Source organism: Squalius cephalus, assembly GCF_949319135.1.
Source record: "Squalius cephalus genome assembly, chromosome: 7".
In the NCBI taxonomy this organism is placed as follows: Eukaryota; Metazoa; Chordata; class Actinopteri; order Cypriniformes; family Leuciscidae; genus Squalius; species Squalius cephalus.
This window is the reverse complement of record NC_137128.1, coordinates 28753034-28778274: the sequence shown is the minus strand read 5'-3', so window position 1 is coordinate 28778274 and position 25241 is coordinate 28753034. Positions and strand designations below refer to the sequence as shown.

At 37.4% G+C, this 25241-nt stretch overlaps 1 protein-coding gene across 1 annotated transcript; it reads right to left on the bottom strand.

Annotated features, from left to right (window-relative positions):
* Positions 1-576: 576 nt before the first annotated feature.
* On the bottom strand, positions 577-25171 carry cdh10a (cadherin 10, type 2a (T2-cadherin)). The gene is made up of 12 exons (XM_079877036.1): positions 24977-25171; positions 13036-13399; positions 8743-9037; positions 6970-7089; positions 6008-6175; positions 5391-5575; positions 5049-5302; positions 3898-4034; positions 3631-3752; positions 3401-3509; positions 2965-3216; positions 577-2344 (listed from the first exon to the last, which is right to left on the bottom strand). The coding sequence occupies exons 2-12, from the start codon at positions 13255-13257 to the stop codon at positions 1854-1856; spliced, it is 2355 nt and encodes a 784-aa protein (XP_079733162.1). The 5' UTR covers positions 13258-13399; positions 24977-25171; the 3' UTR covers positions 577-1853.
* Positions 25172-25241: the final 70 nt, after the last annotated feature.

Below are 25241 nucleotides of genomic sequence, written 5' to 3'. Positions count from 1 at the left end.
CCAGTTTAAGACAAAGTTGCAGACTTTGGCAGGCCACAATGGAAAAGATTTTTCAGAAGATCCCCAACAGTGAACCCTTGTTGTGTCACTCCCGGTAGCAAGGAAGGGTGAAACTGGATCTTAGAGCAGCAGTCTTTATTGAAAACAAAATCAAACTAACAGAAATACTCAGGCTTCTCAGCAATACCAAAAACAAGACCAGAACAACCAGTAAACAGCAACGACGACAGACAACTAGACAGGACTAAACACAGGGCTTAAATACTCTGAAAACGAAGGGAGAAACTAACTAGACACCTGAACTAAGGACTCTAATCAAATCTGTAACCAAATAGACAAACAAGCAGGGGATGGAGGAAGACTGAACCAGATGGAATAACCGGGAAACACAGATATGAATAGAACAGAAAAAGATGTAAAGAGGTTAAAAAAATTAACTCTAAACATGAACAAATAAACTCAAAATGTGAGAGGTTTTCTATTTCCCAGCAATCCTCTATTATCTGTTATTCTTTAGTTCTTTGCTTTTGTGAGAGATAGAGATAGAGACCTAAAAAAGTTAGGCGACCAGAAGTGCATTCATATTTTTTATTAAAATATATACTTAAAAAATGTGTATAGAAAACACTTTGACAATATTAATTCACACAAGCTCAGTGTGCTGCAGCATTCTTTGTGACACTTCTATTTGATTTTAGTGTAATCTGCAGTTTTGCAAATTAAGCAAACTTCACACAAGCAAATGAAGTTGAATTGAACAACGTTTCATACAGATGTAGAAATACTCCCCTGTTCCTCTGTAAGCTTTCAGTGCTGTAATGATAATGCTGCAATTATGTTTCAACAAGGGAGGACTTCACAAGATGTGTAAAGAGGCAGAGTCTGTGATGAAACATTTCTCCACTCACATTCATCTGTAGCCAATATAACTGAAATCCCTCTATGTAAAGTCCTGTAAAGAAACAGTTCACCCAAAAATGAACATTGTCATCATTTACTTACCCTTCCGTTGTTCAAAACCTGTATGACTGACATAAATTCTGAAGAATGACTTTATAGAACTTAATACACCCATTTTTTTTTTTTCGCCAGTTAATTTTCACATGATGTCATGGAACCATGAAACATGGCATTGTAGCACAACGTGATTTGTGATGCTGAATTCCTGGATACGCCACCATCGTCAAAGGATGGCCCTGTCCCAAATGGCACACTTCATGTGCACTTGCGGTCTTGTGGACACAAAGGCTGCCGCAAACACGTGTCCGTTAAGTCCACAAGACCGCAGGCTGTCCCATTTGTCATTTTAGGTTTCAGAAGGGTCCCCTTTGCGGCTGATATGTGCTCACGATGCACACTTTTGCCGAAGCCGCACTAAAGCAAGACGTCTACCCAACAGTCAAGGTGGCATTACGTCATGAAAGTGTGATTTGGAGGAAGATCGCAAGGGCATAGGGTTCCATTTGGGACAGGGTCGTAGAGGAACAGGGAAGAGTCCTTTACAATCTGTCATAAGACAAAGGCAGTCTTGTCACTGTCCATGTTTTTAAAGTCACAAACTCATTCATTCATTTTGCTCCTCTGTCAAGTTTTTTTGTTTTTTTTTTGCAAGTGAACAAAAAACAAAAATCACCATCACTTCTCTTATTAACACAAAATCACCTTACCACAACACTGTCCACAAAAAAAAATCCATCATAAAAGTGAAATTCCGCTTGTGTTGGTAGAAAACAAAAGAAAAAAGACTTCATGTGTGAAGTATCCTTTTTTGTTCTTCTTTCAAGTTATGCCTCACAGCCCAGAGTGCGATCCAAGCGTACATACAGAGAATATGAATGTCAATGAATGGCAGCCTAGTTGGCAACTCCCGTATCCTTTCCAATGTACATGTCAGCAAGTTTTTTAAACTGCGGCCCCCAGTTAGAGAGGTAATCATATTCATGGTCTCCCTCAGTCACAGAGGACTCCAGAGAGCTCAGTGACTCAGCGATTGATCCATTGCCCTCATAAGCATAAGTGGCGAGAGAGTCATAGGGAGGTGCGAAAGGGTCTGTGTCGTTGTCTTGCAGTCTGCTAATAATGAAGTCTCTAACATCCGCACACTCCTTCATGGGTGAAGGTCTGTGATAGGGAAACAGCATCTCAGGGATGATGTCGCGCCGCAGCTTGTTGCTTTCGATCACCTCTGGGTGGCGCAGTGTGCCGATGTCAAAGGCTTGCGTGTCCTCCTCGCCGCCTCCCTCGTCGTTATAGCTGACTACGTTATCCCTGACGTCTTCTTTGGAGATGATCAGCGGTTCCTTCCTCCTCTGCTTCTTTAAAGCTGAGAACAGCACCACAATCACTGGAAAAGAGTGAACAGATGGGACCTTGGTCAGTATCATCATTGTTAAAGCTGGCATGAAATTAAAATCTTTTTTTTTTTTCTAAATGCATGTTATCTTAACGATTCATCCATGCATATGTTGTTGTTTTTTTCTTTTTTTTTAATTCGTAATTTTTAGTCATAACTGGATTGTCTGGAGAAATTACAGACTTTTCTCTGGTGTCGCATGCAGGAATTTACCAATCATATGGTATGTTTAAACCCAGCAAGCTCAATCGACTGCAAGCTCACATTCAATCTGCCTTTATCCAATCAACAGCCAATCAACACTCAGATGTATGTCACAATACAGAAAAAAGAGCTGTCACTACTTCGGTTACCAGTTTTGGGGGTAATGCATGACAAGTAATGTGACTTTCATAATCAGATTACTGTTTTAATAAGGAGTAAAGTAATGCATTACTTTTAAATTTACAACCAAATAGCTGAGTTACTTTTTCAAATAAGTAATGCAAGTTCCCATTTATTGACTGACAGCTCTCCTGTTCCCTTGTTGAGATAAATCGTGAGTAAAGTGCAGAGGCATAGAAGGATACAGTACCACTTGCTAGCTAGTAACACAGTGGGTGAAAACTCACTAAGAAGGATAAGGATGCAGAGAAGTATCGCCACTAGCGCCCCAGTGCTGAGGCCAGCAGAGAGCAGCAACGCATCAACACTGCAGGAACGCATGTTGCCGGTGGCGTCACAGCTGCACACACGAATGGTCAAAGTGCTGGTGCTGCTCTGGATGGGGTAGTCGCTGTCGGAGATAACTACTGGCAGATAGTAGACACTCATTTCACGCCTGTTAAATCCACTTCTTCTGGTCAGGATTCTGGCTGTGTTATCTTTGGGAGAGGTGGGGGTTAAGAGAACATTCAAACAGTCAGAGCTGGAGATATTATCTCATGCTGAGTCAAACAACAGGAAAAATAAAGCTGTTTTTGTTAGTGTCAAAATAGAAAAAAAGATTAAAGATATGCGTTTTCCATAAGCTTCAAGATTTATTCGTCAAAGGAAAGATTTATTCACCTTCATTATCAAAGATGGTGAAGTTTGGATTCATCGAACTCAAGCTGAATACAAATTTGTGACCCACAAGCGGTTCGTCTGTGTCGATGGCACTGATAGTCTGTATGAGCTGAAATGGAAGACATGTTTTTGAATATGCAGAATAATATGTTCTGTTTACAACCATTTTAATAATTTAATAATTCCATTTCATGGTCACACAGTCAAAAGCATATATAAATGTTACCTACCTGCCCAGCTTTGACATTCTCACACACAAATGTCTCATAAATCATGGCAAACTCTGGCGCATTGTCATTCACATCCAAAACTTTTATCAAGACAGGAACACGGCTTCTTTGATGAGGGTTATCTGATGAGAGTAACGCAGTGTAAAATAGCCAGGAAAGATATTTTCATTTTCATACTTATTTAGGTTTAAATAAATAGCCTGGTAACACATCATATGTGAATATGGCACCAGGCAACGCTATTTCTTTATGCATGTATTTACTTACTCATCTCACTGGCCAGGACTGAGATGTTGTGCCACTTTGACACTTCCCTGTCAAGAGACTTAAGAATTGTGATGGATCCATTCTTGGGGTCGATGTGGTAGAGTCTCTCTGGGTCTGTGTGGTGATCTACTGCATATCTATGGGCAAGTTTAAGAAATAAATAAAAATAAGTTGAATAGTCACTGACATTCCCTGAAGTCTGAAGAAGGGGTGTCCTTGCATAGCAGTTGTTATAAATTGGATCAGCCAGCTGCCAGGAAATGCACTGTGACTATATAAAATATGACTTCTCAACTTTTATTTCTCATCATGTTGATTTCCATGAACAATTGTAACTTTGCATCTCACAATGTGATTTTTCTTTTTTATTGTAACCTTTTTAAAGTATTTTCAAGTTTTTAGAACCAATGGTGGGCACTGCTCCAACACTATACTGTGCTATAAACTAAATTAAACTCACTGGAGCAAATTCACCAAACAGTTTACACCCCATTTTTGCATTATATTTCAGTGCAAAAACCTGCATCTCATTTGCTAGCCACCCACAATCCAGTTTCACTATGCGCTATCTGCATATATAGTACTGTGGCATGTGTTTTTAAAATGTCATTCGTTTCACTGCACACAAATTTTTCTATGTAGATTAGACTTAAAACAGATTGTGCATTATACACCAAAAGCCAGCACTATTGGTTGGTTTGTGTACATTTTCTAGACATCATGGCAGCAGTAATTCATCAAATGATAATCAAATGAAGAAGAAGAGCGTAAACTGGGCATATGTCCATATTTTTTTATCTTTTTTTTTTTTGCAGTTTTGCAGTCAAGTGCTTTTTTTGTTATTTTAAAGACTCGATTCAGGCGCTGGAGCAATGCAGCCCCAGTGAAGTATGTCAGATCCCAGTAATCTGCTGTACCTTCTACAACCTAGAGCAGAATCAGCATGCAAAACTGAGAATTGCAGCATGCAATTTGCATTCAACAGATTTTTTTGGGGCGTGTTTGTGCCGCTATCTGATTTGCATAATTAATTTAATGATTCAGGTGCTGTGCAGACAGTGTGTGCAAATAAAATACTGCCAGCAGGTGCAAACCACATTGGTGAATTCCCTGCAGTTAGTGTTGAATTATTAAATATTTCAAGTGCTCACTGAATTGGGTAATCTGTGGCATCGGGGTCCCAGGCTGTAATAGTTCCAATTGCTGTTCCTTTTGGTGTGTCCTCATTGACCTCAAAGACATACTGAGGCCTGCTGAAGATAGGAGGCTCATCCACATCTTTGGCTGTGACCTTGATGATAGCTGTGTCAGAGAATGGGCCCAGATGAAAGAAGTTGGGGTCCTGGTGTGTGTTAGTCACCTCCACTTTCACAGTGTACACACGCTTGCTTTCATAGTCCAGTTTCTGGATGAAGATCAAAAAGAGTGGCTGTACATATTTTCACTGCGTTATACAACATAACCTATTCATAAATAATGATACAGGTTTTTACCTTTTTGACAACGATAACACCCTCTTGGGATATCTCATCTGTAATTATATCTAGATATTCTTTGTCTCCTTCTACAATTCTGTATTTCATGTCAGCATTTTCTCCCTCGTCACCATCATTGGCTTTTATTCTGCCCACAGTTGATCCGATTTCTGCCGACTCATAAGTGCTTAGGTGGTAAGAACCTCGAAAAGAAAAGAGGTTACATTTATTTCAACCATATGCAGTATTTTTAGTTTTTTGCCCATTTTAGTCTTAATTCTAAGGCTTTTATGGCTTTTAAAGTCAACATTGACCCTATTTGATTACTTAATGCATTTGGTTCTGTTAATGTTAATCTTAAGACAAAAAAAATTATCATTATTTTTTAATTAACTTCTAATAACTAACTAATAACCAATAGCAGCAATATAGTGAACTCACATTCCATTATGTTATTTAATGCACAAGTCCCACCCTACACTTTTTCTTGTTAAATATGCCTTCTTTCTCGCAAATATGTCAGAAATACAATTCACAGTGCAAGAAGTGCAATTTGTCAGAAAATCAATTCAAACAGTAGATGGGTTGCAATTCACTTTGACTTTAAAAGCACAAATGAATTAGTGACATCTTACTGTAAGCAAAACGTGGCGGGCTGTCATTAACATCTGTAAGGGTAACGTTGACCGTGGTGGTTCCAGACAGACCACCCATCTGTCCTGCCATGTCTTTGGCTTGAATAACCACCTGATACTCCTTCCGCACTTCCCGATCCATACTGGAAAGGGCTATTCTGACAATTCCTGCACAGAAAACACTGATTAACCATCAATCATAAAACAACATATCAATAACATAGTGTAAACGTAAAATGTATTAATATTAATCTGTTTAAAAAAAGATATACTTTTATACAATAAATTGGTCAAAAGTGACAGTAAATACATGACACTATACTGTCTTTAGTGTAAATGACACTAAAGACTGGAGTCGCCTAATGGCCCCACACACACACACACACACAATTTTAAATGTATTCTTATTTTCTGATTCTGCCTTTTCGTTCTAAGAAAATGTTTATTCATTTATCTACAAATTTTTCACAGTTTAATACAGGACAGCTTTTTTTTTCAGTCCCAGGGAACTTATTGCATACTAAAAAGAATTTTATACTTCCATTTTTCATTTTATATAATAATTTATATTTTTTAATTTATTTGATTTATAGCGCTACTTTTTTTTAAAGGGGCAGTATTTTCTGTCCCTGCTTGGGCTTGCGATTATGCCTTAATCTTAATATTTTGCATCCGTAACCTTTATATTGCTACATTTATCAAGCTTAACTTGCATTCTTCTCAGCAAAAGCAATAATACAAGCCTTAGTAATTTGTTCCATTTCAAAGATTTATTCTATTTTGTGTAAAGCAAATATTCTAGCTGGATCTTAACCAGGCACAGCAGTGTGTGATCTTCAGGCTTCAGACATTCCACATAAAAAGTATCATCCCTGCCTTACCTTGTCAAATGGCCTCAGGCATATATCACAGTAGTATGTCAGCAGAGAATATGTTTTCAACAAAATGTTTGGAGGACTCACCTGTCTCAGGATCCACAGAGAAGTAGGGCTGCCCTTGTAGAATGCTGTACACAAGTTTAGCACTGTTCCCGTATGTGGCATCATCTGCATCAGTGGCATTGACTTCTATTACAAAAGTACCTATAAATACATTTATAAGAAAAAACATAAATGAGTTTGGAGAATGGAGATGAGAGCAAATGGAGATATGCAGATGTTTAAATAAGTGCCCTGCTTCTCTTTTAGGCTGACACCAAAAAAAAAAAAACATCAACAATGTTGTAAAATGTCCTCAGATTTGCCAAAATACCAAAATCTGCAATCAGAAATAAGTAACTACAGTATGAAATATTTGCATCATCATACTGCATGCCAATATTTATTTAAATTAAGGTATTTATAAGCATCTGATAAGTTAATATTTCAATCAAGCATAATTGAGAACATAACTGGGTCTGTAGAACTATGAAAGACCAACCTCTCAGCAATACAATATTAATTTGGGTAGCAGTGGAGAAGATAGTTAATTAGTATTACGATTTAACCAATTAGAGCCTATATAATACTTTTTTGGGAGGAAGGGTTGTTGGCAATATATTTGCATAATATTAAGTTTCTCAAATGTGAAGAACCAAGCTCTCAAAAAAGGGGTACAGTCAAGAAAAGAAAAGAAATAGTTGGGTCATTGTTTTGTTTTCAGAACTGAATTATTAGCATTCATTATGGTTCAAAGGCTACAGTGCCTCTAACCTAGATTTACAACCATTCCTTTTATTAGAAAATACATATTGAATTGGTTTTGTCCTAGGGTTGTGTCAGAGGGTAATGAGTGCTTCATAATATGATGACACTTTCACTTTGATTGAGGGCAATAATTTCATAAATACGATGTACAGTCCCTTATATTAGATTCCAGCTGAAAATGAGAGAGGGAAGAACATCATTAGATTTTCTTTGGGGAGACGATACCAAACAGACTGCTTGAGGACTGACTTGATTGGAAACGGGATAACCAGAGGTTATTATGATATTACTGAAACAGCATGAATCTCCTGAATATTCATGCGCTGTGAATATGTACGGTGCAGTGTCACTACAGAGCCACTGATTGTGTGAGACATTGGTGATAGATGATGTGCGAATGGGAATTAGATGTAAATAGAAAATGTGATAAGATCTCTTCCATTAGACACTACATCAGGACTCAAGAGAGGCAGATCCTTGCGGGCACTGCTTTTAGTGATTACATATATTTGCATTTGACTACCTACAGTACATATTATTAACTGTACATTCCTAGAAAACTGCTACTTTCAGGTAAGATGGTTATTTCTGATTATTAAAAGAACAATGGCACTAGTTTAATTTGCTATACATATTTGTATTTACTTATGTGCAACAAACACAACCACCCCCCCCCCCCCCCCATTTATTTATACCATTTATTTAAGTCTTTTCATTTTTAAATACAGGGGCACACAAAATTGAATTAAAATAAAATAAAATATAAAATAAAATAATTCATAAACAAAATGTTGAGTAACTGTGGGTTACTATGATAAAGACTTAAATCAAAGCCAAACAAAACATTTTGAAAGTTCAGCTCACTTGTTTAAATGCCACACTCCATAACAATACATGCTTCAAAAACTCCAACCAATAGCAGTGTGCCATCCTTGACCTTAAAAACACTGCAGTGACAGGGATATCACACACTGCTGCAGTATTCCAGCATGACAGTAAATGTACTTCAAATAACAACAACAGGAGAAAAAGTAATTTTCATTCACTCACCGACGTCTGACATTTCAGGTACACTGGCAGAGTAGACAGCCCTGGTGAATTTGGGCTCATTGTCATTGATGTCATGTATCTTGACAATGAATTCAGTGGCAGGCTCCAGGGGGAGGCCCGTGATCTTGTTGAAAGCCTGGGCCTGCAGTGTGTAAGAGGCCTTTTCCTCTCTGTCCAGTCTCTGAGTAGCATGTAAATCCCCAGACTTCTCATCGATACGAAATACTGTGCCTGCTCCTTCCCCGGAGAGAACATATCTGGCAGTTCCGTCCCCTATGTCTTTGTCTGAGCGAAGCTGCATGGACAGAAAGCAAACAGTGACTTAACCATGTCGCAATGCACAGATTTGAAATTTGCCACATAATTTGTGGATATTTTTTAAATCAAACATTCTAATCACTAGTAGAGTAGCATAAAAGTCCTTCCTTCAGCAAAATGTTAATATGATATGCTGCCATGTTTTATTAACCAGTGAACTTTAGCTAGTCTTGTTTTCGATCATGGTTAGCAGCTTAGAAGAAGAATCTTTTAAAGGGAAAGCTCTCTAGGGACAATAGAAACTCATAAAAGCCACAGACATCTTAAAGAAAGAGTCTTAAAAGTACAAGTCTTCAGAACATATTCCATTAAATACTAATGAAGCTTTTAGTCCGATTTTACCACTGTGTTTTTATTGCATTTCCATTTGCATTTCTAAAAATATGAAATGTTAGGCCTTTTAGTACATGAATGATTTCCATGACTTTTCATTTTAGTAGTGAATTGCAATTATTTCGATGAATTAGATGAGAAATAGCTAGAATTTAATTATCATCTTTTTTTTATTTAATTTTTTTATGAAGGAAAGTTTAAAAGTCTTGGTATAAGAACAAGCCTAAAATATAACATTTTAATGTCAACACTCTCAAATAGTAGGTAAAAGTCATTGAAAAGAGTCCTTTTTTTTTCCTTTTCTTTTTTTAAGTCTTACAAGGGGACAGAAAAGTTCCCCTAATTGAAAAATAACCCTGATACATCCCACCGGTTGGGTCATTTAGTTTCCCTTAAATGGGTTGATTTGCCCTAAAGCTGTTCAACTGTCACCGCCTGATGCTTAATTCAATTTTAACCTGTGGGATGAGACTATATGGGTTCCAACAGGCTTCAGTGAATAAAAAAAAAAAAAAAGCAAATAAGCAATTGTTTCATGCGTTTATGAGCAGTCCAGCATCTGGCCAGAGTCATGGCCATTTAATGCATTTATCCTGGGCTCTAAAGTCTGTTTTTAGAAAGAGCCAATGGTCTGATTCCACCCGCTGACCCCTCAAACACACTCAGCGCGTCAGCAGGATCTCATAACAAACACTTTATATAATCCGCACTAACTGATATTACATAGGAAAACACCATGAAGCGAAATGTTACAAAAGCAGCTTTTTATTTGCCTTAAAGGGGACATATCATGCTAAATCCACTTTTTTAGCCCTTAAATGCATTTAGTTGTATATTTGGAGTGTTTAGAAGTACAGAAAAGTTGAAATTATTCTCCTCAGGTGCTTCGTTGATATCTTTATATTCTGTTTTGGCCTTATTTTTCAACCTGTTCCGATCTATGACGTTTTGTGAACTATTACGTCACAGTATTTGCAGCGGAACTGCCAAATAAGGACATTGACTTCCAGCCCAACACTTCGAGCAATCCGCCATTTTTATTTCTCGCTGCAATTTTGTAGTCCAAGCTAAAAGATGCAGAAGTTACGAGAGGGTAAGTTCAAATGTTCGGTTGTTGGATGTAGTAACCCACACGCTTCATTACACCGTCTAATGTAGATGAACTGCCGCGCTTGTTTAACTGAAAGAACGAGCAGAGAGAGAGAGAGACCCGGTCGAGCGCACGCACTCTCTTTCTCTTCGGAGCCAGGCGAAAATGTAAACAAGACACCGTCTCCAAACTAGACGCTGTCTTGCTCTCTCTCCCTCGCACATATTAATCAAAATAAATCGACACGGTGGTAAAAGGTCGGAAGACCAAAGTTTCATGTGTAAATACAGTAACACACCATTGCGATACATCCATATGAAGACGTTGTTCTGCAGGTTCGTCGTCTTCATTTTCATCTCGCTCCGGCTCCGACTCTGGCTCGAACATGTAAGGCTGGCTGGACAAGTCTTCCGTTGTTAACATTTTGTTAATAACATGTGAATAAAAAGTTTCTGTGCCGCTAGATAATCATATCTCTGCTATCAAACTACAAAAATGGCCGAACGGGGTGGAGTTGAACCGAGTGTCACCTCTGCATCCTGGAGATGCGGGGTATGAAGTGTCTCAATTGTATTTAAAGAGACCGCACCAAAACGAGTTGCTCTCAGACGCACATCAGAAAAGGGGTAGAAAAGGGGCCTGTGGAGCTATAATAATGAGGAATTCAGACCCAAGCATTGCAGTTCCGCTTTATATAGACTACAAATGTATGATTTATATGTAAAAAGGAACGATTTAAAAGCATGATATGTCTCCTTTAACATAAAAGCTGTTCTGATCCGGAGAGTCCCTAAACAGTGTTCACTGCATACACTACTACCCCTCAATTTATGTATGTTGCAGTGCACTTATTTCAAACAATGTATTTATAAATACACGCAATTTGTTCATATTACTTCCAAATCTTTAATATTTTATTTTTCGATTAATTTTGTTTGTTTCATACAAACTGGCCAGTCACATGATTTGAGTAAACGAGGATTATTTAGTTGCCTACGCCATAGTTGTTGTTTTTTTTTTTTCATTGGTTTTACGCTACCAAAATTCTTAAAAGACTACATATTTGATATATTATTAGATTACAGTTACACTTTAATGAAAACACTTGCTATTTATTTGTAAAATGTGAATGATTTTTCTGTGTTTTTGTTGCATTTACCACCAGATGTCCTCAGCATGCGATTGAAGCTTCTAGGTTCTAGCGATTCGAAAGAGTGAGACTCGACGTGAGTTGATTCCATTTCAGTGAGACCGCACCGCAATGCCATCTTTCCGAAAAAAAGGGTGTCAATAATCTGTGATGCATAAACGTAACGTTACATTACAACGGAATTCGAAGTCACTATTAGTGCACAGGTGAGTGACATTTTGCGTGTTGCGAACCAAACGACCCAGTCACCTGAATGCAGTCAGAACTCGGTTTTTACAAAATATTTAGCGTTTTGCATTTTAACGGCAAATTACTCAATAGGAAACAAACGTAGGCCTATTAATCGTTCTGGAATCGAATCGTGACTGCCTTTATATGATCGAATCGTAACCTAAATTCAGTATTATAGGCTACTTAATGCATGTGATGTGGGTAACCTGAATACAAACATTTACTCTTGACTCCTTTACACTGCAATGACTGACTGGAAAGAGATATCGATGCACACTTGTTCTCTTTGCAGATTGATTTTATACACTCCCACTGATTCAGATCTCACTTGTCTACTTGCACTAGCCAAATACAGTAATTACCATATCAAGTCCACTTAATCCAAGTTAACTTGCCCAAAGTTTAGTAGACAGGTTCCAATTGTGTATATGTGCACAGCTAACCTTTTGACTACGTGATGCAAATGTACTCTTTTATGGTAGCATTATTAGTAGCCTATGTGCTAAACAAGAATAAAATATTTAAATAAAAATAGTACGGTTTAAACCTATTTATACATGTCCTCCAAAGTTTGCACGTATACAACCCAGTCAGTGTTTTAATAACAGGGGCTGTGCAGCTGAATGTCAGTATGGACTCCTCTTTCATGTTTAATGTGGCAATGGCATAAATATAGCATGCCTCTGAACTGTGACTTGATGAATTGCAGTCCCTTCCTTCACACAGCCACTGCAGATGGGTTGGAAGTCAATGGGGTGAATGAAAAAGAGTGAGTGAAATAGCCCATAATTGTTGATTCCTGTCAGGTCTCAGCGGAGCCACTTTGTCCTGGAAATGAAAGCGGTAAAAACTAAACCCTGGTACAAAGTATTCTGTCTCGAAACGACTCTCTCCCACTCTTATTCACTTTCTGTCTCTCTGGGATGTGAATATTCATGCCTCAGTGAGTGTGTAATTCATATTTGTGCTACTTTATGTTCTTTGATGATGGCATCAATTTTTCCGAAGTGCCTGCCACACATGAACGTGTTCAAATCCAGTGTCAAACCATATAATGCTCAGGAAACCGAAATAGGAATGCAAAAATCAGGCATTTGCATCTCCTCCAAGCCCAGTTTTGCTAGCCAAGGAGGCTCGTTTGTACTGAGCTTGTGTTATCATGGACTCTCACCTTGCCGACATACTGATAGTTACTTCCTGTGTATTCCTCCGACAGGAAGAACTGCCTCCACATCCAGTCTCTTTTGGATCTGTGCAGCACAATTTTATCTCCTTCCATCAGATGGTTCCAGTTGTGAAAGAGATTCCCATCATTCCTCTCTAGCAATATGACTGGAGAGCTCAGGTGCGGAAAGACCAGTGGAAGCAGCCAAAATAAGTGATTCATCATCATTGCAGCCAATCGATCGTCACGATGACAGCGACTCCTTATGAATAAGCTAAGTAGGGTGGGCAGTGCTGAATTGAAAGTGATGTAAATGGCAACATCAGCAACCCTGACATTGTAGAATCGCCTTTGATCCTCCTTTGATTCCCTATAAAAAATAATCAAAGCAAAAAAGTTACATACAGTGTGTTGGAGGTCACTGCAGCCCTTGTCAAGATGCAACACCCGTTTCTTCTACTGTAATCCTTTTGTTGTTTGCGGAGTGTATCCCACAAGGCCTTCATGCAATATTCTATTCACAGAAGATCAAACACGTAGCCTCACACAAAACGTTGCATACAGTATAACACGCCTGTGCAATTAACAGAAATGCTTGCACTGGTAAACATGGCTAAAATGGCATTCTGCACCAGGTCTGGGTTAAGGACAGGACAGACTGTTATCATGGGTTAACTGAAAATGGATTAACAAAAATAAAATACTACATATATTATAATATAGATATGGGTTGGGAATAGAAAATTTATTCCCATTCTGGAATCAGATACTTGTTATAATATTCAAATTTCGACTCTTTCGACCTATTGATTCCTGTGTGCACATTTTAATGGGTTTAAACCATTCAAGCGCAACAAGATGCGAAAGAGAGAAAAAAAAATCACTCACTGATCTTGACTGAATAACTTTTGGAACTTTAATAAGGATTAATCTATATTTTATTTATAAAAAGAAAACTCTGCAGTGGTATTTTACATTTGACTTTTATTGAATAAATGTTTGATATCTAAATGTTTGACTTCGGATTGAATCAGAATCGATTTGCAGATTCAGAATTGGAATCGCTAAAATTCAAACAATACCCAACCCTAAATATCGATAATTAATATTTAATGGTATTTACTGTTATTATTACATTTTTAGGTTACAAATGAATGAAGACACTTGCAATAGTTTTGCAGAACATGTAATTTCACATGCATTTGTTGCATTCATATGAGTTGAACCATCAGATGTCTTAAGTGTGCGAAGCTTAGAGCGCTTTGAAACTGAATAATTTTGCAATACAAAGGCTCACTGTTACCTTCACTAGTGCGGTCTCAGTAGCCTATCAAAAATTCTGTCTGTCATTTCGATTGATAAAAATACAATATATTGTCTAATGTGTTTTTCTACATTAGAAGCATTCCCATTGTAAAAGTTGTATTTCACTGAACAAAGTTTTGTGACGTAACTTGTGTTGGTCGCCATGAAATCAAAGATGACAATATTTATTTTTTATGGAAGATTGCAGTACTTATTAGGGCTGGGTAAAAAATATTGATTTCTCAATTTTAATCGATTCTCATTTTTACTAAACGATATCGATTCTTAAATCCCAAGAATCGATTAGCCATCCTGTTTTCAGTTGATGAATTAATGGAACATTGATGCGCGCATCCCATCCAATAAATCGCAATAATCTTTGTGCTTTATTATTGATATGAAACAAAGTCTCAGATTTCAAATTACGTCCATTTTCTTACGAAATTCAAAAACATAATTACCGTTTTGGCGCTGTGGCGTGAGATCGCTCTGGCGCAGCTCAGCTCAAGAGAAGCAGCAGCGCGGAGCGCACATGATCTTCTCTTCCGCCTTAATAATACCAGTTACAGCGCGAAATAAACATGAATGAGCATCTGAAAGTGTGTTAAAAGATAGAGTACAACTTATCGAAGTCCGTATCATGTGACATGGAATCGCTCAATCTGTGTTTCAACCATGGAAAGACGTTAGTAAACAATGTCATAACGTCACATTTACCTCAGAAAAACCATATATCCAGTGACCATAAACTCGTTAGTCAACTAGAAAAATTAGCTCTAGAGATGAGCATTTTGTTAAATATATGCACCATATTACACATTCATTATATTTTTTAATGTTCTTCCATATGTAATGCATGTTTGAATAAATCTGGAAAGTTTTTATGACAGCCACCATTTAAATTTTTATATAATTTCATATAACTTTATTATTATAAAAATAAATAAGTGTATTTTAAGTGTTTGTTTACAAATCAGTTAATGTTTACCTTCAATATTATAGTAGGCTAATGAAGCCTATAGGCTACAACTGACTCCCATAGTTTACAATATTTTTTTTCCCTTTTATTTTCCAGTTTTCCTTGATAAAATTTGTTATGTATTGTACCTGATATCCAAAATAATCGATATTGAACCGAATCGAATCGTAATCGAAATCGAATCGAATCACAAGCTTGTGAATCGAAATCGAATCGAATTGTGAAATCTGTGTCAATACACAGCCCTAGTACTTATTATGATTTATCTATGCACTTGCACATCATTATTTTATTAAGTTCATGTGCCCTCATAATCTTTTATCAAACTAACTTCGCAGCAACATCTCTTCTCTGATGACTTGTGTACTGGCCAGAGGGCGGGACAACCTGTTACACACATGCGATCACAGCAATTCTGCCGTGCAAAGGCAAAAAGTTTTTGGTTGAAAATGAGTTATTTATATTTTTGGAACATTCAAGACCTCCTTTATCATGTGGATGAGTATTTTGAATCAATTCTGTTGTTTTTTCGAGAAAATAATGAGTTGTCTTAACAGTAACTTCCAAAAGCCCATGAGAAACCAAGGCAGAACACCGTAACACCAGTTACCGCTCTTTGGCTTTGTTTTGGAACGCTCAAATTGAGTTACGGTAGGCCTACTTTGCCTTTGTTTAGCCACGCGTCAATATGAAGTTACTGTTCCGGTGTTCTATCAAATAATGCTAACTACCAGATTGTACGGTTATCTGTCTTTGTTTTACTGTCTATTAAAATTAAAATCACGGTGTAGCCTGTGCAGCTGCCATCAGCTGTATAAAGGATGTAACCCCGGCATCCTGGCCAAATTTGCCCCTTGGCCCCTGTCCACCATGGCCTCCTAATCATTCCCATATACTGATTGGCTTCATCACTGTCTCCTCTCCACCAGTAAGCTGGTGTGTGGTGGGCGTTCTGGCACAATATGGCTGCCGTCGCATCATCCAAGTGGATGCTGCACATTGGTGGTGGTTGAGGAGATTCCCCCATCTATGTAAAGCGCTTTGAGGTCTCAGAAAAAACGCTATATAAATGTAACGAATTATTATTATTAATTATGATTATCAGTCCCTCTAACTTCTGATGTCCTCAGAGCTTAGTCCTGCACAAATGCGGTCAGAACATTTAGTATGGTCTGAAACCGCTCCATCGACAAACGTGTGATATCGATCGCAAAGGATTATGCAGAGTTGACAGAAATTTTTTACACATGCCATAGTAGATGAATACAACAAAGAACTCAAGGCCCACCTCACCCAGTTCGGGTATCAGACCTGGTTGAAACACTCATGCATCTAGCTGGCAGAGTGCCAAAACTTCGGTGGCGCCTTCAGCACCGCCCTAAACATGGTCGAGCCAACGCTGGACTATATCTATGGAGGTATTTTGTCATGTCAAATGTATTAATAATGCCATAAGAATGCAACCAAAGCACAGGATAGCAATAAGTAGATGGCTATAAATAATTGTAAATCCCACAAAATAAATGCCATGATCACTAGATTTTATACAGGTGTTACTATAATGATTTTGTTAATGGTGATCAAATATTGATAATGTGGAAGTTACTGCCTTTTGCCTTGGCATGACGTCTCACTTTTTGCTGACAATACAAAGGCAGAGTACAGCAACTTTAAAATAGCGGTCAAAAGTCAAGTTTGAGCTCAAGATTTTTTTATGTATATAATTTTAATTATTAAAACATATATTTGCCAGATTTCCAGTGTCCTACCTATAATTAATTTGGCGGGTCAACTAAAAATCTTTAAAGTCATTTTTCTCAGTTCCACACTCTAGCGAGTTAAGGTCTTTTGCCTTTGTAGGGCAGAATTGCAAATCACAACAATCCAATCAATTTCCAATGGACAAAATCAATTCCCACTCTACATTTTTTTCTTGTTCGAGAAGCCATTTCACTCAAATATGTCACAATAGGGAAGAAAAGACTATCGCAACTCGTATTCCTGCATGCACAATATTAAATGATGAAATCAAAAATTTACATGAGTTAATAAAGATGCCAAAATAACAATTAGGCTAATGAGAAAATAAAAATGTCATAATGGAAATTTTACCACCCAATCTTGACCAATTATTTTCCTGTTATTCGGTCGAGACCCTCAGCATCATCATTATTGATCGAGATAACGTTCGCATCTCATGTGGGGTTTTTTTTTTTCTGCAGTCACAAACAATGATTCAACAAAGTGCAAGTGAATGAAGTAACAACCCTTATTCACAAATTGATTCTTATTCCAATGGTATCTTCTAATTCCCTTGTCCTCTTAATATGTTCCACAACCAAATCGATTTCCAGAGGGAGTACTATAGTACGGGTGTTATAACTACATCAGAGCCAAAAGAAATCAACGTACGCAGCGGGATCAATAGTAGATCTTGATTATATGTCACAGAATGACTAGGGTTGGATTCAAATGCTGGTCACACGACCTAAAAGCTCTTGCTCACTGCCTCAAATAGTGATTGCTGCTGGCAGAGTGGCCTGCCATGTTTATTCCTGAGCTTTCTGGCTGAGTGTTTAAGCATGACAGCCGATGTGAGATGCATTCAATTAACTGGGATTAAGTGAAACATTACTCACCTCCTATTCACCTTTTAGAGTGCATTTTTCACTAGCATCTCCTTAAATGTGGCAAACAGAGTTTTAATGTCCTTAAATGTTTGAATGTCTGTCCCGAGAGATATTTAACGCCGCTATTACTTTTCTGAACCGCTGTAAGCAAGCATACACATCAGTGTTCAACATGGCCAGCAGGCTTCAGTTTAGCTGTCAAGTTACATGCTACACACCAAAATAAATAAATAAATATGTGTACAGTAAATATTGATTTGAGTTTATCACCTGAGCAGCAATACAAACACAGCAACAATATTACAGTAACATTAATACTAGAGTCCTACAATCGATTACTGAGGCAAGATGGCGCCATGTTGCATTTGTGTTTAACGAGAGAGCAAGTCTGTATTTTGTTGGTATTAAGTAATCGGGTGCTGAAGAGAATTCTTTATGCCAATGGGATCGCTTGGGTTCCTAATGGAGACCAGATTTTGAGGGAAAACATGATGTGTCATGACAGGTGAAGTTTTTCCCCCTAAATATTTTAAAAACTCTTTGTAAAAGAGTTATATGGCATGAACCAAAACCAACCAACAAGGTGAATCACAACATAGGAAACTTTTTTTCAAAAACGTTTTTTGAAAATCGGACAAAAAGACCAAGGTACAAGACTATGTACTGAATGGCTTTAACGAGAGAAAGAACTACAATCCCATCAAGCACTGTGAACAAAAAATAAAAATGGAGAAATATAAAACTGTTGATTTAAAGATGTTACTTATGTGCTTATGTGTTGCTTAAATAGCTCAAGGTCTGTAACCCCTGGTTTCACAGACAGGGCTTAAGACTAGTCCTAGACTAAAATGTAAGTCTGAGCTGTTTCCACTGAAATAAACTTGCACTGACTGATCTTAAAAATATATCAGTGCATTTTTAGTTTTAAGATTCACATCGGTAATGTTTTTTTCTAAGCATGTTTATAAAAATTACTTAAATGTCCTAATTGATCTATGGTCTAATCCTGGCTTAGTCTAAGCCCTGTCTGTGAAACCGGGCCTAAATGTTGCCAATAAACCTGATTTGCAATGGGGTTTGAATAATTTCTTTTACAACAATACTACATTATTACAATACTAGGCACATTAGAATTTTTACCCCCGACATTTTTTTTTTAAGCCAGTTATTTATACCTTTTGCTAGTGTGTTAATAGTGAATATCAGTTTACATTTCCAAACATTCTTTTTGCCATTAATTGTAATAATCCAGTAAGATTTTTGTATACAAAAGGAGTCTGACAACAGCCGGTATAATCCACACGGAGATATGATCTCTCCGTCATCGAGTCCTTTTGGGATTTTATGAAGAAACCGAAACAACTGACTAAATCCAGAAGAAATGTGGCAACGTCTCCAAGACGCTTGAAGAAGCCTACTCTAAAAGCTTCAGTACTGTGAAAAGTTTTAGGCACTTGTGCAAAAATGCTGTAAAGTGAGGATGCTTTCAAAAATAATGTCAAAAATAGATTTTATTTATTAATTTAACTTCTATTAACTAAATCAAATCAATATTTGGTGTGACATGACCACTAGTGATGTAAAGTCAGATTCATTTCTGTGAACCGGTTCTTTCGGACAGTTAGTTTCAATGAACTGCATGGTTCAAAAACCGATCGGTTCTTTATATCATCAAACAATGATGTTACTACACATTTATTTTCTAACAACTCAGTGCCGTGTTATATCAATGAAACATTCAAATAAAGTCATTTGTTTCAATGCATTTTGAAACATTCAAATAAAACGTTATTTGTGGAACGCATATCAAACGTAGCGGTAGTTCTGGCTAGTCACGTTAGTCAAGCTCGCATCAGCTGACTCTCAGCTAATCCAAGTCTACCTATAGGAATACGACGCCTATCAATGTATTCATGTATAAACTCCTTCAGTATTATCAACATCTATAGCATTTCTCAGGAGCTAATTACCCTCCTCCATCCCCAGCTCCTCCTCTCGTCCAGTCAGGATTTGGCATTCTGATTCCCCTTTGAATCAGACTAAATTCTCAAATTATGTTGTTGTACATTAAAATATTGACATTAATGATATCTGCAATACATTTTTCTTGGTTCTGTTCTGTTTACCCTAAGGGGGGTTATTTGCTGCTCTCCCTGCTCTTATCCATGCTAGGCTGCATGTATGCGCAGGGAGTTCTCGCCCAGAACAGAACCATACCTCCAATCCAGACTATATGCTAATGGTCAATCTTATTTGATGATAGTGGTCTTGACAGAAATTGATGATTATTGCCTGTCATTCACTTAAGTTAATGGTGTTTGTGGTCACAGTTTCTTTCGCGGGTCCTTTATGTCTGATATGACTGACCAACATTGAGTAGCCTACATCTTGGATAAGATTCGTAAAAGTTTCACACCTACAGAACACATTACAGACATGCATAGACACGGATATGTTCTACATGTCTAAAGTATATAAACCAGTCTTTTAAACTCCTTGATTTTACTTAACTTAAAATATAATCTGAATGCACAATAAACTATATTCAAATTTATTTACATCTCTAATCAGAAAGGTTTTTGCAAGTTTGAATACAATTTTGTTTAATAACATACGTGCCACAGGCTTGCATAGTATTGCTAAATCACTCATCAGACTCCTCTGGTTGAACCGGCTCATTCGGGTCTTTTTGAGTCGGATGTGCTACTTCGGCTTGTGCGTCTTGCGTCATCAACCCAGAACTAAAGCTTGATTCAGTTAAGATTAATGAACCGGCACGACCGGTTACTTCCTATAAACCGGCTCAAAAGAACGATTAATTTAAGAACTGAACATCACTAGTGACCACCCTTTGTGGTTAAAAAAGCTTTTGTCTTTGGTACACTTGACTTGCACATAGTTTTTCAGGTAGGTTACTTCAAGCGTCTTGGAGACTGTTCTGAGTATCCTTGTAAATAGTGTCTTAAATTAGTTAAAAAGTGTTAAATGAACGAAAAGAGTTTTGAGAAAATAGGATGTGCCAGATCCACGTCATGTACGTCAGGCCTAATAAACCTGCTGATGTCATTAATGTTAATCGAAGAACAAAAGACACAGAAAATCACTCACTGCTCTTGACTAAGAGCTGCATTAGTAAAAAACGTCCTAAATAGTAAAAGTGTGCTAAAAGTTTTTGAGAGAGTTCCACATTCCAGCTTTTCATATGCAAAGATGTTAGCCAATCATAGCAATGGACGTTTACACTTAAGTCTCACAGCAGACACGCCCCTTCAAACACATCCGAGCACTAAAATCAGGGTAGGAAAAATGCCTTTTATTTCTAAATTATGACAATTTTTTATGTAAAAATAAAAATCATACTAACATTATAAGTCCACCCCAGTGCACCTTCATTCACAGTGCTTCGTAAAAAGATGCCATTAAATATTTTTTTGTTTAATATTAAAAATGTAATATTTTATGTTGTTTATGTTACTTTGTTGTTTATTATTTTAGAGATTCAGTATGAAAGTATTAGAATATAAAAGACTTTAATGTTAGCTGTGATTAATCGCGATTAATAATGAAAAATGTGTGATTAATCAATTTTTTTATCGATTGTCAACACTAAATACACACACACGCACACACACACACACACACACATACATACATACACACAAATGTTTAAGTAACTTGAGAGCAAAAGGAGACTATTACATTATTTGTAGTGCTCATGGGAGTGGGCAGGTGCTAAGAGTTCTTTAGATGTGATTTGCTTGTAGCAAATCTCTGATTGATGGACATTTCTTTGCAGAATCGTGATTAATGTAATTTTTCAACCAGGAATTGCACTGTTAAACATGATTATTTGAAAAAAATAAGTAAAAATAATGCAGGCTGTGATGGCTTTAACAAAAGCATATGTCAATGATTAACAACATTGTAACTCTCATTAGGTCTGTCTTTAAAGGTTTATTAATTTTTAACAAGTAATTGTTAAAAAAAAACTATTATAAATATATTCATATCGCAAATTAATGCAATTTTTTACTTCTGGAACCCGACTGTTGCAATGGAAATGTCAATCCTCTGAATGCCTCGATTGACCAATCAGAAGCAGGTATTCCAGAGCGCCCACTTCATTTCTGACCTCTACCATCTCAGAACATTCATCACATTCCAACTTCCTTTGTCTTTGTTTACTGTAATTTCAGATCAACCAATTTTCTGTCAATATGAAAGGAATTTTCAATAAAATAGCTTCCAGTTTAACATTTTTACTTGACTCTGCTTAAAACCACACGTTATACTCATCATTCAGCATGACATCAGGCTATGGCTGTGTGTGTAAATGTCTTTTTGACTGTTTAATATCGTTTAATAAAGTGCTGTGTATTTCCTTGTTAGTCTTGCCCCCGGCTGGCATAAAAACCATTTCTGTTTTGTAACATGTAATCCACTTTGATTATTATTATGATTAAATGCTGCAGTTATAATTTCAACTCTTTCCATGAACCTTATTAGAATATTAATCCTAGATGTGCACCGCATAATAAGCAGCCTTTGACATCTCATGAATTTTAAGGTATACGTGGTCAGTGAATTGGCCAGGGAAAGAGAAAGATGTGCATTAGATACACTCTCGGGCAGTGTCATATATCACCTATTAATTAGCATTAATGCCCGTAGCTCAGAGTCAAGTACATTTAGTCCTTGTATCTAAGCTATTGTGGAACCAAATCTAGGCTCTCTAATGACACATAATACCTTGTTTTTTCATGTTGCCTGAATTCTGGTGCTATACAAGTTCATATGCAAATCTAATGCAATTTTTTATGCCCATGACTGTCCTTGCCATATGTTCAGCAGCCTAAATCACCTTCATAACTGCATATATTTAAGCATTAGTAAGAAATATTTACATTTACAGGGACTGAAGGCACTCTTATCCAGTACTTTAACATTTGACACTAACAACAAGCCACAGATGCAACAGTTTCCACTTGGGGGAGCCCAAGACCTTTTTCTCTCCTCTCTTCCCTGTATGAATCTCCCCATCACTCCATACCTCATCCTGGACGGCTCTCACAGCTGGCCTCTCCCTTGCAATATTAATGCCCTGTCTTCTTTGTTTTGAAACTTTGGTACAGATCAGATATGCACCATGTTGATAGCCTGCCTGGAGGACCGGCTTTGATTCTGCCAGGTTCACAGACTCAAGGCAATCATTAATACTCTGAGTTATTAGACAGAACACTTTCTCTGATTTCGTGTGGCTCTGAGAATGTAATGAATTCAAAAGCAGGAGCTGACGGAGGTCCTGTCTGATTAAAAAAATGATGTGTGTTGTCAGAGAAGGGCAAAAAGGAAGGGAGGGCTGCTCAATACACAGTTGCGGATACTAGAAATGCTCACTAACAGTGCTAGAGGTTTAACTGTTATGACATTCCCACTACAATTCAGATGTATTCAGACTAGAAGAACAGTCCTTGACCTCCTAAAATGCCTTTTTATAGGTCACTTCCTCAGGTCAGGGTGTAAATGTTATTATAGTACCTCCCTGAAAAGAAATACATTGGTTGAATCTTTCACCTCATTATGAGGCAAATTGCCTCGCATTTCGAGGCGGAAAGCAATAGAGAGAGATGATATCAGGAGACAGAAACGGAGGGAGAGAGAGAGATGCCCTGAGTGGAAGCATGTGGGGCTTTATCTCATGATTTATCTCTGTGTTGAAAGGCAATTATACATGTGACACTGGCTCAGAGGAAGTGTGCGCTTTAATTTGTGTGAAACAGTCATGCCATTATGTGTTCACGTCAGATGTATAAATCAAAGTTTGCATATTGGCTTGAGTTCAGAAGTACCAAAACCTGAAAAATCTGATCTAAGCTAAAGTCTAACAACAAGAGTGGTTTACATAGTCAATGTGCAAGGGCGTTTTTAGGTAATAACATGTACACACAGACAAGAAACAATCCTTATTGGCGATACTGCACTCAGAGTGATTTGTCTATAGTCTTACATTTGACGTCCACAGTCACAAGTGGTACACACAATTGAAATGAAAGCTGCAAAACGCTCATGGTTTTCCATCCTACATGAACACTTTAAACACAGAGCGCTGCTTATGCAGGTTTAGTGTTCCAGCTTTGCCAACATACTCCAGAATCTGCACCGCTATAGCTAAAACCCTGGGTTAAGGATCACAAACAGAGACAGTGGTGCATGAAAGCAATTTCCCTGCGTTGACATTGATATGTTTTATGTCAAGGATCAAATACGCACACAGACCTCTAAACACTTGTGCACACCTCCTTGTAAAAAGTGACGGGGTGATTAAACGCATAGGGATAGAGGAGGATTTTTAGAAACTTTAGCTGCAGTGATGACTCCTGTGGGTGGTAAAGTTAAACTATATGTGCATTGGTTTAAAGAATGTCACGCTTTGTTTGCACATAAATAAATGTAATTATATATCCATATATATATGTATATATGTATGTATGTATGCATGTATGTATGTATATATATATATATATATATATATATATATACATATATATATATATATATATATATATACACACACACACACACACACACACACACACATAAAGTATAAACAGCATTTTCAACACTTGAATATATAATCCAATTAATTACAGCAAATTACAATGACAAATGAACTCGGTTAGAAAACATATTAGATAGAGCACAAATCAAAGGGGCAGATGACTGGCATTTCATGTAAGATCATATGACATGTAAGATTATATGGCAGATCTGTGGCATTATGACAGAGGGCAAAAGCTATTCAAATCTATTACATTAAAAATGAAGTCCATGATGAGGTTGTTGAGGTTGTTAATGGAAAAATGTAATTCAATGGAGATGGAAGCATTCCAAAGTATTGTGGTTTAGATTTGAGTTTCGACTGTTGTCAGTTCCACGGCAACATTTTGGAACTAGTAATAAAATTGCAATGCTTTTTCCATGCTATTTAGATTAGCTGGCGTTATCTGAAGAGTAAAAAGCATAAGGCTCTTACCTTAACAAAACAGCCTCCTGTGCTCTTCTGAGAGCATGTCATCCTCATGGAAGTACGACGCTGGCTTCTGTGCTCGCCTCTTGGCAGCGCTCAGATTCCAAGACTGACTACAGTTGTGTGTGAGACTCCAGCTGCCTCTCTCTCTCTCTTTCTCTCTCTCTCTCTCCCTCACTTACACATAAAGCCCTCTCTCTCTCCAGCTCTATCCTTTCTTTCTTGCTCTGCTGGACAAGGATGCAGTTTGCAGAGGGGAGCAGGCTCTGAT